At 55.9% G+C, this 10,758-nt stretch overlaps 1 protein-coding gene across 2 annotated transcripts in view; it reads left to right on the top strand.

The window, feature by feature from the left end:
- Positions 1-10,758, top strand: part of ATG16L1 (autophagy related 16-like 1 (S. cerevisiae)) — a 31,107-nt gene that overhangs the window by 615 nt on the left and 19,734 nt on the right. For both annotated transcript variants that reach the window (XM_004674186.2, XM_012727444.1), the window contains exons 2-5: positions 2,986-3,079; positions 6,829-6,934; positions 7,579-7,652; positions 8,202-8,453. In XM_004674186.2, the coding sequence (XP_004674243.1) occupies positions 2,986-3,079; positions 6,829-6,934; positions 7,579-7,652; positions 8,202-8,453 (526 nt within the window). The remainder of the gene's footprint in view (positions 1-2,985; positions 3,080-6,828; positions 6,935-7,578; positions 7,653-8,201; positions 8,454-10,758) is intronic.

The following is a 10,758-nucleotide window of genomic DNA, read 5'->3' as shown; positions in this document are numbered from 1 at the left end:
GTTTCCACCTTAGGTTGGGGTGGCTGCGCGGGGTGTGGGGCTGCCCGTTTCCACCTTAGGTTGGGGTGGCTGCGCGCGGTGTGGCGCTGCCCGTCTGGGCCGGCGCCCTGCATGCGCGCCCAGGTGGGCCTGGATCAGAAGCACCCCGTTTCTGGCGTGGTGTTGGCGAAACGGGCGCTGCCTTTCAGCGCTGACTCCCGCCATTAACTGCCCACCCACCGGGTGGGGAGCGCCGGCTCCCGCCGACCGCTTGCCTTTTCCCTGCCCCGGTCACCTTTGTTACACATTTTGAGTCCTGACATCTTTTAATTTGGGGCAGCCTAAGTCTTTGCTGTTATTGACAGTTTAAGTGTGAAGGAGGTGTTCCCCTCTCGCCTTGTGCATTGCAGTGTCAGTCCTGAGTGCGCCTCTGAGTGCGCGCCGACGCGCGTTTCTCCCCGCCCCTCGCCTGTTTGACCGACATATTTGGGGAGTAGGGGTCCTCGAGTCTTAATCTACCCTCCGAAGTAAGCCCGACAGGACTCTGCAGTTATGTTGATAGGATTCAGAGCAATAATTGCCTTCCACTGAATTCTGATCAAGCGAAACCAGTGGTGCCCAGACCTACCTCGCTACTAGAGTTACTTAGAGTCACCTGGGCGTGGGTGGGCAGGCTTCCAAATTACAAATGCCAGGCCGCACTGGGGCCACTGGAGTTGGATACAGCTATTGCTTTTTTTTTTTTTTGGATGTCCCCCAACTCTTAACGAAAAGTCAAGGTTGAATTCCAAGGTCCTAATGTTGCCTTCTTTCCATATGAAGAGACTGAGGTTTGGGGGGAATAAAGTAATTTCTCTGGGTTGCACAGCAGGTCAGTGGAGAACCTGCATTTGAGGGCAGGCTGGATGGCTCCTAATTCCTGCATTGTTTTTTTCACTGGGTTCCCACCTCCCCTCTCCCCTACACTTTTTCCCCTTTCACTAAGCTCCCTCTTTTGGCATAGATGGACAGAAAACGGGGAGGTGCCTCTGTTGTGCTAATACCTTCCAGGAAGCTCTGGCAGACCTGTGCTGTTTCAGGAAGTCAGAGGCCCAGGAGACATTTGACTCTGTGAGATTCCCTCAGAGATTACATAAATTCAGGTCCTCAGGTGTTTATTGAAAACTTACTCTTTAAAAACCACTGCACTCTGAAAGACAGGTTGTGTTGTCTGGCTGCACCCCTTACCAGCCTTTTCACTTACCTTTCTGATCCTGCTTTGCTGCATCTGTAAAGTGGGGTGAAGCCTGCCCAGCCTGCTTCACCCAAACAATGCTGTGCATGTAATTGCTCTGAAAGCCACCGTGTAATATCTATAAACAGATGGTGCTGTAATTGCGTGTGAGTGATTTTTTGCACTTTGAAAATGGACCTCCTGTTGGGGCTGTGGATGTAAAGGCAGGAGGAAAACGAGGAGAATGGCTCCTCCTTGGGGAGAAGGCTGGCCAGGATGCAGCAGGAGAGCGAGACCACCTTTGCCTGCAAAAGCCCTTTGGGCCAGGGACTGACACCTGGGGAGGGCGCGTCTGTCAGTGGAGCACCCTCTCTCCACATTCCTGCCTTCCCAGGCCAGGTGCGCTCTCACCCTCCGCGGACCCACACTTTCCTGCTCAGTCCATGCCTTTGAGCCTGAAGAGAAAATGACCAAGAGGCCTGGGGTGGGGGTGGGGGCAGCTTCCCTCCATTTCCATCCTTCTCCCACTGAGAGGTCTTTAAGGAAGGTTTTTCCCTTTTCAGTACCTTCTAAGCACCCAGTTCTCAGGGGGTCCCCAGCCCTGCTGCAACAACTGGGAAGTTTTAGGAGCCCTTTGAGTATCCAGAGACCAGGGTAGGAACCACTTCCCTATTCTGCTGAGCACACTTACCAAATTCCTGTGGTTAAAGGTTTCTGTTTCCGTCTTTATAGATTGAGGGAAAATAGAGCTCGAGATGCTCAGAGGGAAGGTAAGCTCTCTGGCAGGACGCGTCCGGATCAGCCCAAAGCCCTGTCCTGCAGCCGGGCTGATCTCAGGTTATAGGGTTTAGACAAGCCCCACCCAACATGGTTATTGTGCAGCTGTCCCCACTGAGTGCCCGCTCTGCTTCATGCCCGCAGCCTGCTTGCAGGCCCCGTGCCTGCCACTCCTGATGAAGCGGCCTTCCAGCCCCGACTGGAGTTCTGCGCTCCTTCCCTGTCGCGTTTGTTGTCACCCAAAGGTGCAGTCTCTGCTGTGGGTTCTCTGGCACATTTGTCATCACCCAAAGGTGCGGCCTCTCTGCTGTGGGTTCTCTGGCACAGGTCTTGTCTTCCCCCTGGTTGTCTGAGCAGGAAACCTCAAGTCAGCCTTTGAATTCTTGCTAATAAGTAGCTCTGTTGTCACCGTCTACTTTTAAGGGCTCTGACCTCACCACTGCCAGTAAGAAAAGGTCTGAATTTCATGGGTTGGCGCCCACTTTTATTTGCAGCCTCTCAGCCCACGGCCCCGCTCCTCCTGCTGCCGTGACTGCCCGCATCTCCCCTGTGAGCCCAAGCCATCACCCCTCTTCCTTTGATCCCTTGGGGCTCCTTGAGGCCTGTTGTCTGGCTTTGTACTCCTGATGTGAGATGCAGTTTCCCAGGCTAGTATTAGGGTACACTTGTTACTTAGAGATGGTATCATTTCACTTTCCCTTTGTATTTTGGTATATTTTCTTTCCTTCTCTTTTCTTTTTTTAAACTCCCAGGGTAGAATAGGTAACTGTGGGAGTAGAAAGCAAAGTACACTGCCTTTATTGGGGGGGAGAAGGGGCTCAGGGGTGTTCCCAAGGTTCCTTTGGCTGAGTTGCCCAAGCTTAGGCCAAGAAGCATCTGAGGAGTGTGTCGTCTCGATTCTGGTGAGGCAAACCTACCAGTCGTGCTTGGTCCAGGTCTCTCTCTAGGATGTTCCGTAGCGGTACCGTGTTCACAGGCCATATTAGTAACTTGTGCTTCTCTGTTTGTTTTGACAGACAACAAGTTGCTGGAGAAGTCAGACCTCCACTCAGTGCTGGCCCATAAGCTGCAAGCTGAGAAGCATGACCTGCCACACAGGCACGAGAGCAGGTACCTGAGGCTGTTCTGGGTCATTTGTGTCGCCTTCCAGCTGAATCTGACTCGGTGTGGTGGCCGTTTCTCTGACTTAGAAGCACCCCAGGCACTGCGTAGTGCACACACCTGTGAGCACCTGCAAGTGAGAACTTGAAGCCAAGTAGCTGACGAGAGCATTTTCTAAGGGCGACCCACCCGGAAGGCTTATTAATTAGGCCATAAGCTTGGTGATTTGAGGCCGGTGATCAGGCCAGGGCCTCCCCCAGCCTCCTGGCCTTCATTTCTTCTAATTAACCAGACAAGCATTCTTGAGCCAATTTATGTAACAGGATTGGCGGGGGCATACATACAGTTTGCTTTTTTTGTACACAATAAGAACCTATAGGGTTCTTTTTAGTTTGTTGTCTTCCAGTGTCTTAGTAGATTATGAAATCAAACAAGCAACAAGCTTTTTTTTTTTTAAAGATTTATTTATTCATATAGAACTGGGGTACAGGCCAGAGATGCAGAGGGTGAGAGGATTCACCAGAGACAGAGTGGGGAGCAAGACAGGCAGATCAACGAAGTACACTGCTGAGGGGAGCAGCGGGCGGGTCAGGAGAGGTCTGCCATACCAAGTGGATCTCTCCTGGGGCAGGCGGGAATCGAACTCATGAGGAAGTGGCTCAAGCTTCTTAGTGCAGTGCTTTAACCCGCTGCGCCACCAGTGAGGGCCCAAACAACAAGTTTTTTTTTTTTTTTTTTTAAAGAAAAACAACACTTTAATAAGGAGGCTAAGTATTACCTTATTAAATATGCGCATATTTTGTATATTGCTTATGATGTGGCTGATTGTTTTCTTGTGCCATCCATGTAAACTATTTTGTTTTTTGAATGTAAGAATCCAGAAACATCTGCAGCCTCCTTTGTCAGAGCAGTGTTTAAGTGGAACCCGCCAGCGACCCATTGATCTCACCACGTGTTCACACTTCATGTTAAAGTTGATGACCTGTGTGGGAACAGTGGCCATTGTTCTAAAATCTATGTCCGTTCCTGCGTATTGGTTAACATTTAGTAGTCGTTCCAAACAAGGTGGATGAGATTGTAAAGTCTTTTATTTTTTTAAAAAAGCCGGAAACTCTGGGTGGGGGTGAATTTATTTCCGCCTGACTGTACTCTGCTGTGTAACTGGCTGCCACCGAGTCCCTCACCTGGCAGACCAGGGCAGGGACGGTGGTTCCATCCCTCCTGGGTGACAGGGCAGGAGCCGGTCTGGCAGCGGCCCTAGCTGGCCAAATGGTGGTTGCAGTGCTGAGTCAGTTTCAGGTGTAGAGAATGCCACTTGTTTCTCTCAGCTGCATCCAGTCCATGGAATGCTAGAACATTTTGTTTCTACCCGGTTGACTCCTGGTTGACTCCTGGTGACCGTGGTCCTGCAGATGCTGTCAAACTCATTCACTGGGAGAGGCGCTAGAAACGTCTGGACAGCAACTGACTGCACGGCCCCGGGAGCGTGCATGGCCCAGGGACAGCAGCTGACGGGAGGGCCTCTGCTGCCCACTTCCCTTCTGTTCATGGTGTCCCTGTTTGCGTGGGCCAGGCGCCGGGCCCGTGGGCCCTGCCCACGTTGTTGGTACAGCTGTCCTTGCATTCTGCCTCCTCCTGTCCATCTTCTCCGGTCTGTCCTACCTCTCCTGGCCTGGGTGGGAGTCGTTCACACGGGGGTGTGCGGCTGCAGCATGAGTCTGGCGGTGCAGGGCAGGGGGATGAGTTCCTCACTTCCGAGCGGGAGACCGAGTCGGGTGCTGGTAGGATGAGGTCTTGACAGAAGATGGGCACCCGTTGGTTCCTGCCCATCTCACCCTCATTAACCTGAATACGCGTGTTTGCCAGCTTTAGCTGCATCAGGTTTCTGACCCCTGTCAAGAGTGTCGGTCCCCTTGCTCACCACCTCAGTGGACGCTGCTGGGCCTGGAGGGTGGAGCGGTGGTTTGCTAGGAGTGCTTCCTGCACAGCAGCCTCTGGAGCTCTGCTAGAGGGCAACATCTGGGCCCACCCCACACCCACAGTTCACCCCAGTGCTCTGCTCCAAGAGACCCACTCACCACCCACTTTAGTCCAGGGCTATTCAGGGGCCTTGAGCACTGGCTGCCTCACCCCCACCCTCACCGGCACTGAGTGAGTCTGGGCGGGCCTGGAATCCCTCCCTGCGCTGTGCTGCCTTGCTTGCCCAGTGAGCCCTGGGAGCACTCCGACTTGTTCTGGGAGTCAGACTGGAAGTGGCGGACCCTTCGAGCTGTGGGGTAAGAAGCTCCTCACCTGAGGCTTTCCCAGCAGCTCCTAGGAAGGAGAGCTTGTTTTGCAATGCCGCCTTACTTGGCATTAAAGTAAACAGATTTTGGTAAAATCAATTTCCTGTCATTCTGTCTAATTTAGGACGATGACTGGTATATTCCACTTCCTCATGTCTTGGCCTTTGATTCCGCGGCTAAGCTTGGGGAAACCTAATGTCGCCTCCATGGATGTGGCAGTAGCTGTGCTTAGAATGTGTAATGAAACAGATGGGTGTCCTACTGCCCTTGCCGGTCTCCCCATCATGGTCACATAGAGGCTGGCCTTGCGCTTCTCCAGCTCGCTTCCTGCCTCCCCCTCTGTGCTTTCCCTGGCCCCCCGGAGACCCTGCTCCTGCCCTGTGAGCCCACAGCTGCTGTCCGACGGCACAAACGCCTGTGGCCTCCGTGAGTGAGGGTCTGGTCTGACTCCGTGACTGACATGTCTGTTGGCAGTCATCTCTCGTCCACCCCTACTTGAGATTCAGTCTCTAACTGCCAGTTGAAACGCAGCGTTCCCGGGCATGTCGCCCGGAAGCCTGGCCCTACCGCCTAGTTCTTCCCAGTGTCCTTCGCGTGCTTGTCCGGCAGTGGGTGGCACCTGCCTCTCAGCGGGTGCTCAGGCTGTCCTTCGCGTGGGCTTGTCTCAGCCCTAGCATGCCTTCCGCTCAGGCAAGGCCTGTGCGCCCTCCGGACGCGGGTCCTGGAGGGCCGCACCGCCCGGCCTCCTTGATGGGGCTGCGCCCAGCTCAGACTCCGACGCAGCCCACTGACTGGTCTCCCTGATTCTGCCCTTGCCCCACGCTCATTTCTTGCCTCCAGATCTCCCAGTCGCTCTCATCATACCCCACCCCCAGTTCAGTCCCCCCCTCATCCCCCGCTTGCTGCAGTCTCGTTCTGCCTCCAGACCTCCTGGCACCGGCTGTGCCCCTGCACACGGGTCTGCGCCCCGGCTCACCTGATGGTGCCCCTCTCGGGTCTCAGGTGCATATCAGCTACAGAGAAGCCTTTCAGGTGACCCTCCACGGGCAGGACCCCCGTCCCTCAGTCCATTCTCCCGTGACTTGGCCCTGGCTTCGTGGCTTTACTTGGCTCTGCTCTGTCTGCCTGAACGGGTCGTCAGCGCCTGAGCTCCAGCCCCGTGTTCTCGGCCTCCTTGCCACACCGACGGGCGCCCACCCGGAGTTTGCCTCCCGTCTCGTGAACAGACTCGGTGTCGCCTCGAAGGACTGGCTCTTGGGCTACGGTCGCAGGTCACAGTGTCTCACGTATCCTGCCCGGCTCGTGGTGGTCAGCGCACCGCAGGCTGGTGAGGTTGGAGAGGCTGGCCTGCTCTGTTGCGCCGTTCAAAATTTTGGGCCTTGGTTCCACTGCCTGATGGAATGGATTCGGCATCTGATTTTTTTCCCTCCCTCTTTTGCATGTGTCCGACATCTGCCTGGTTTGGGGATTTAGTCCTGGGCATGATGGGACGTGGAATGACAGTCAGCTGCAAGAAATGGCCCAGCTGAGGATTCGACATCAAGAAGAATTGACTGAGTTACATAAGAAACGTGGGGAGGTAAAGAGCGCCACTCTCCCCACTGGCTCGTGCACACACAGGCACCTGGTGGAGACAGCAGGCGGGTGGGTGGCACTTCACGGGCATCGGCAGTCCCCCTGCAGGGAGAGGCGTGTCAGGGAGCACAGACCACGGCCATAGTTGCCTGTTGTCCTGCCCCACAATGACAAGGCGCAGGCCTGGCTGTCTGGAGAGAAGCTTGCTGCTCTCACTGGGGGTCTGAGCCCAGAGCACAGGGTGACTGGCAGTTCCCGAACAACGCATCAGAATGACCCTGGGTCTGGGCTTGTTGGCCCTAGGGGGTCAGTGATGACAGATTGTGATGAAAGGCACTTTACCTTTAACTTAGCTGAGTGGGTCACTGAAGAGTCTGAAGCTGTGGCCCGATGACGGCCAGCCAGGTGGCTCCGCAGCAGCCGGGGGGTCACCCAGCATACTTCTCATTCCTCCAAGTCCGCCTTCAACAGGGCACGCACCCCACTCCATGAGTCCCCGTAGGGCCCCTCGCTCTTTCTGCTGCTCAGCTTCCTGGCCCCACCCACAGTCACCTTTTCTGTCTTTAAACTCCTATCACCCCTTGCTTTTTGGTTTCCAGGTGAAGTTCTAAAACCCCTTCTTTCTGAGTGTGTTCTTGTTACCCTCAGCTAGCCCAGCTGGTGATTGACCTGAACAACCAAATGCAGCAGAAGGACAGGGAGATGCAGGTGAACGAAGCAAAGTGAGTAGAGACACTTTCTGGGCCGGGAGGGGTTACACTCCCTGTGTCACTGGACTTGTCAGGGGGGCCAGGCTGACCCTGCTGGGTGCACGCAGACTCTTGGGGTGCAGGCAAGCCTGGGCTCCTGTCCCTCTGCTCAGGGTGGAGAAGGCTGGGCAGCGTCCTTGGTCTTTAGGTCCTCCGAGGAAGCCACCTTGGCCCTCACAGGGCATACTGGCAGATCCCCCCAAGCTCTGCACAGATGTCTTCCTGTGGCGAGGTGGGGCCACGGGGTGTCTGGCCACAGCGTGTCTGGCCACAGCGTGTCTGGCCACAGCGTGTCTGGCCACAGCCTTGGCGCTTGGGGGTTCTTGAACAGGAGGAAGCGTGGCAGGAGAGAGGAACAGAAGGCGCCCTTGGTGATCCTGGGGGGAGGTTACCGGCTGGCGCGGTGGGATGGAAGCGAGTGGCCGCGTGCTGCCGGGCACTGGCTAAGGTTCTGCGGTGCCTGGGTGCCCTGGCCCCTGAGTTGTGCCCCCCGGCTGCCACTCCTCTCGCCTGTGCTCCCAGGATCGCGGAGTGCTTGCAGACCATTGCCAGCCTGGAGTCCGAGCGCCTGGAGCTGCGCAGCAAGCTCCAGGACCTTGAGAGGGCCAACCAGACCCTGAAGGATGAGTACGACGCGCTGCAGATCACGTTTACGGCCCTGGAGGAGAAGCTGAGGAAAACGACCGAAGAGAACCAGGAGCTCGTCACGCGGTGGATGGCCGAGAAAGCCCAGGAGGCCAATCGCCTGAATGCGGAGAATGAGAAGGACTCCAGGTGGGCGCGCAGGCCCCAGGTCCGGCAGTTTCCTCCCCCGGTGCAGCAGGCCTCGCTCGACGGGAAGAGGCGGCCCACTGGGGCGGCCGCTCTGACTGGCGGCGCTTAGTGGTCGTGGGTGCAAGGGGGCTGAGTCCCCTCACTGGGCTCTGACTCGTTCTGTGGTTGAGGAGAAAAGCTATTTCTTGAACAGTATCAGTTAAACAAGAGCTTGTAAAGCTGTTTAGACCTAGGCCCCAAATCCTTAAATACCCGCTAACATCCAAGGCAGGTGTAATCCAGCCCCCGTGAATATGAATGTGACATTCCTGGGGATAAAAGTCGACCAAGAAGCTCGTTGGCATGAGGTGAGATCGTTATTTGAGCCCCCCATCCCGGCGGCTTAGACGGGGGACAGGTGGTTGCTGCTAACGTGGGAAAGTGAGTGAATGACCCCAGGAGAGCTGCCAGCATCGCCTGAGCCTTCGGTCCTGCCCAGTCCCTCCAAGACAGTTTGAAATCCTTGTGACAGCTGGAAACGTGTCGGATTAAAGAGCTAAGGGCTGTCTCTATGCCGCTTATTTTATCGGGCTCCTAACCAGCAGCATTTGAGGATTTAGTGGGAACTCAGAGCGAGCTAGGTGAGGTTTGGGTCTCGGCATGAACGCGTCCCGAGCAGTCCCCTGGGACGTGTGGCTTTAGGACAAATGTTCTTAGTGAAGCAACAGAGGGAGGCGCTCGGCACAGCGCAGTGAAGGAAGTGAGGTGGTCAGTAACTCGGACGGGCGGGCCTGGGTGCTGGCAGAGGCCGGTTCCCGCCACCTCCCGCGGTGCACTCGGTGACCGGGAGCCTGAAAAGTTGGCCTCATCTGAGGAAAGCGGGCCTGTTTATAGGAGCGATCTACAAGAAGACCGTCTTCACTGCAGTAGGAAAACTAACAGCGTTGCCCCTTGTGGTGTTTTCGTACTGTGAGAGTTTTTAAAATCATTTTAAAATTATGGTTTGAAAATGCATAAAGTTAATAGAGCTGCTGGTAGCATATAAACTGTCTTCATGCAGTATAATCCAAATGTTAACTGAGTTTTAAAAGACTAAAAGGAATTGCTAATTCTCCATAGGATGAGGTCATAGTTTTTGTTTTTTCTTTATGCTTTTGTATTTTTCTAAGTTTCTTTCAGAAAATGAGCTGTCCCTTTGCTGTCCTCTCTGTCCCACATAGCATGGCCTTTGTCATGGCCTTCTGGGGCGGGCAGGATGTGGGGGCCCAGCAGGCCTGCTGCTCCTGGCGGGTGCCCCGGGCAGAGGGCTGGCATGGTCTCGCTGGGGCAGTGGCCGGGCACCACCAGCTCGTCCTGGCCGCCGGGAGACGCTCGTGTCCCCGTCCCTGCTCCCGGCCTTGGCTTTCCCAGGCTGAGCACTCTGGCCTGCCTGGCGCCCTCTGCGCGGCGGGGCTGCGGGGTCTCTGCTCAGACAGCTCCTCCTGGGCTGCCCCCAGCTGCTCATCCCCCATCCCACGTCTGTCCTGTGTCTGGGGTTTTATGCCACCCGGTCGCCAGTCGCATGCTTATGAGCTAGCCGTTGGGGTGCCTGTTACACGGGGGTTCGGCCCACTGGTGGGGTCTGGGCCCCAGCCCCCTTCCCTTGGCCCAAGGTCTGTCCTTTACCCCGTTGCCATCAGTGAGGGAGGGAGTGTGAGTCACGACCCCCCTTCTGGGACTCCCTCAGGTAGTCCATAGGTCGTCTGTTCGGCTCGGGGAGTTTTGTTGAGCAGTATTTTTTGTCATTTGGCCTGTCAAACCTAGTTTTGTCTTCAAGTGTAAAACTAAGTGTAAAATGCAGCCTCGTCCCTCCCCACGATGCCGACCTCGTGCCCCCTTTTTGAGGACTGCCACTCAGGCGGAAGCTGTTTAAAAAGCTTCCATGGAATCGTGACTGGTGCTCAGTGCCGAGGTCTGGAAGGGAGGAGCACAGTTAGAGGGGGAGTTCTGGAAAAGAGGGTGCGGCCGGCCACATGAGGGCTCCTGCCTGGGGGCCGAGGAGGAGCAGTGAGAGCGCCTGTCAGCGGCCACCCCCGCCGGCTGCCGGGCCAACTTGGTGAGTGAGACTACCCTTGGGCGGTTCAGGAGCCTCGCTGGATTTGTTTCCTCATCTGTAAAGTGGGCAGAAGGGTTCTCACCCCTGAGCTCTGTTGCGTATCAGCTGAGCGGAAGCCCGTGGAGTACAGCTGCCGGCGCGGCGACCCTCGCCTGCAGTCGCGCTGTGCCTGTGCTGGCTTCCGCCATCTGCTGAGCCAGAATGAATCTTCGGTGACTGAGCCTGGATGAG

This window comes from Condylura cristata, unplaced genomic scaffold, assembly GCF_000260355.1.
Source record: "Condylura cristata isolate star-nosed mole 26May11 unplaced genomic scaffold, ConCri1.0 scaffold00002, whole genome shotgun sequence".
Lineage (NCBI taxonomy): Eukaryota > Metazoa > Chordata > Mammalia > Eulipotyphla > Talpidae > Condylura > Condylura cristata.
Note: the sequence above shows the minus strand (reverse complement) of the source record. Positions and strands in the feature narration are given on the sequence as shown.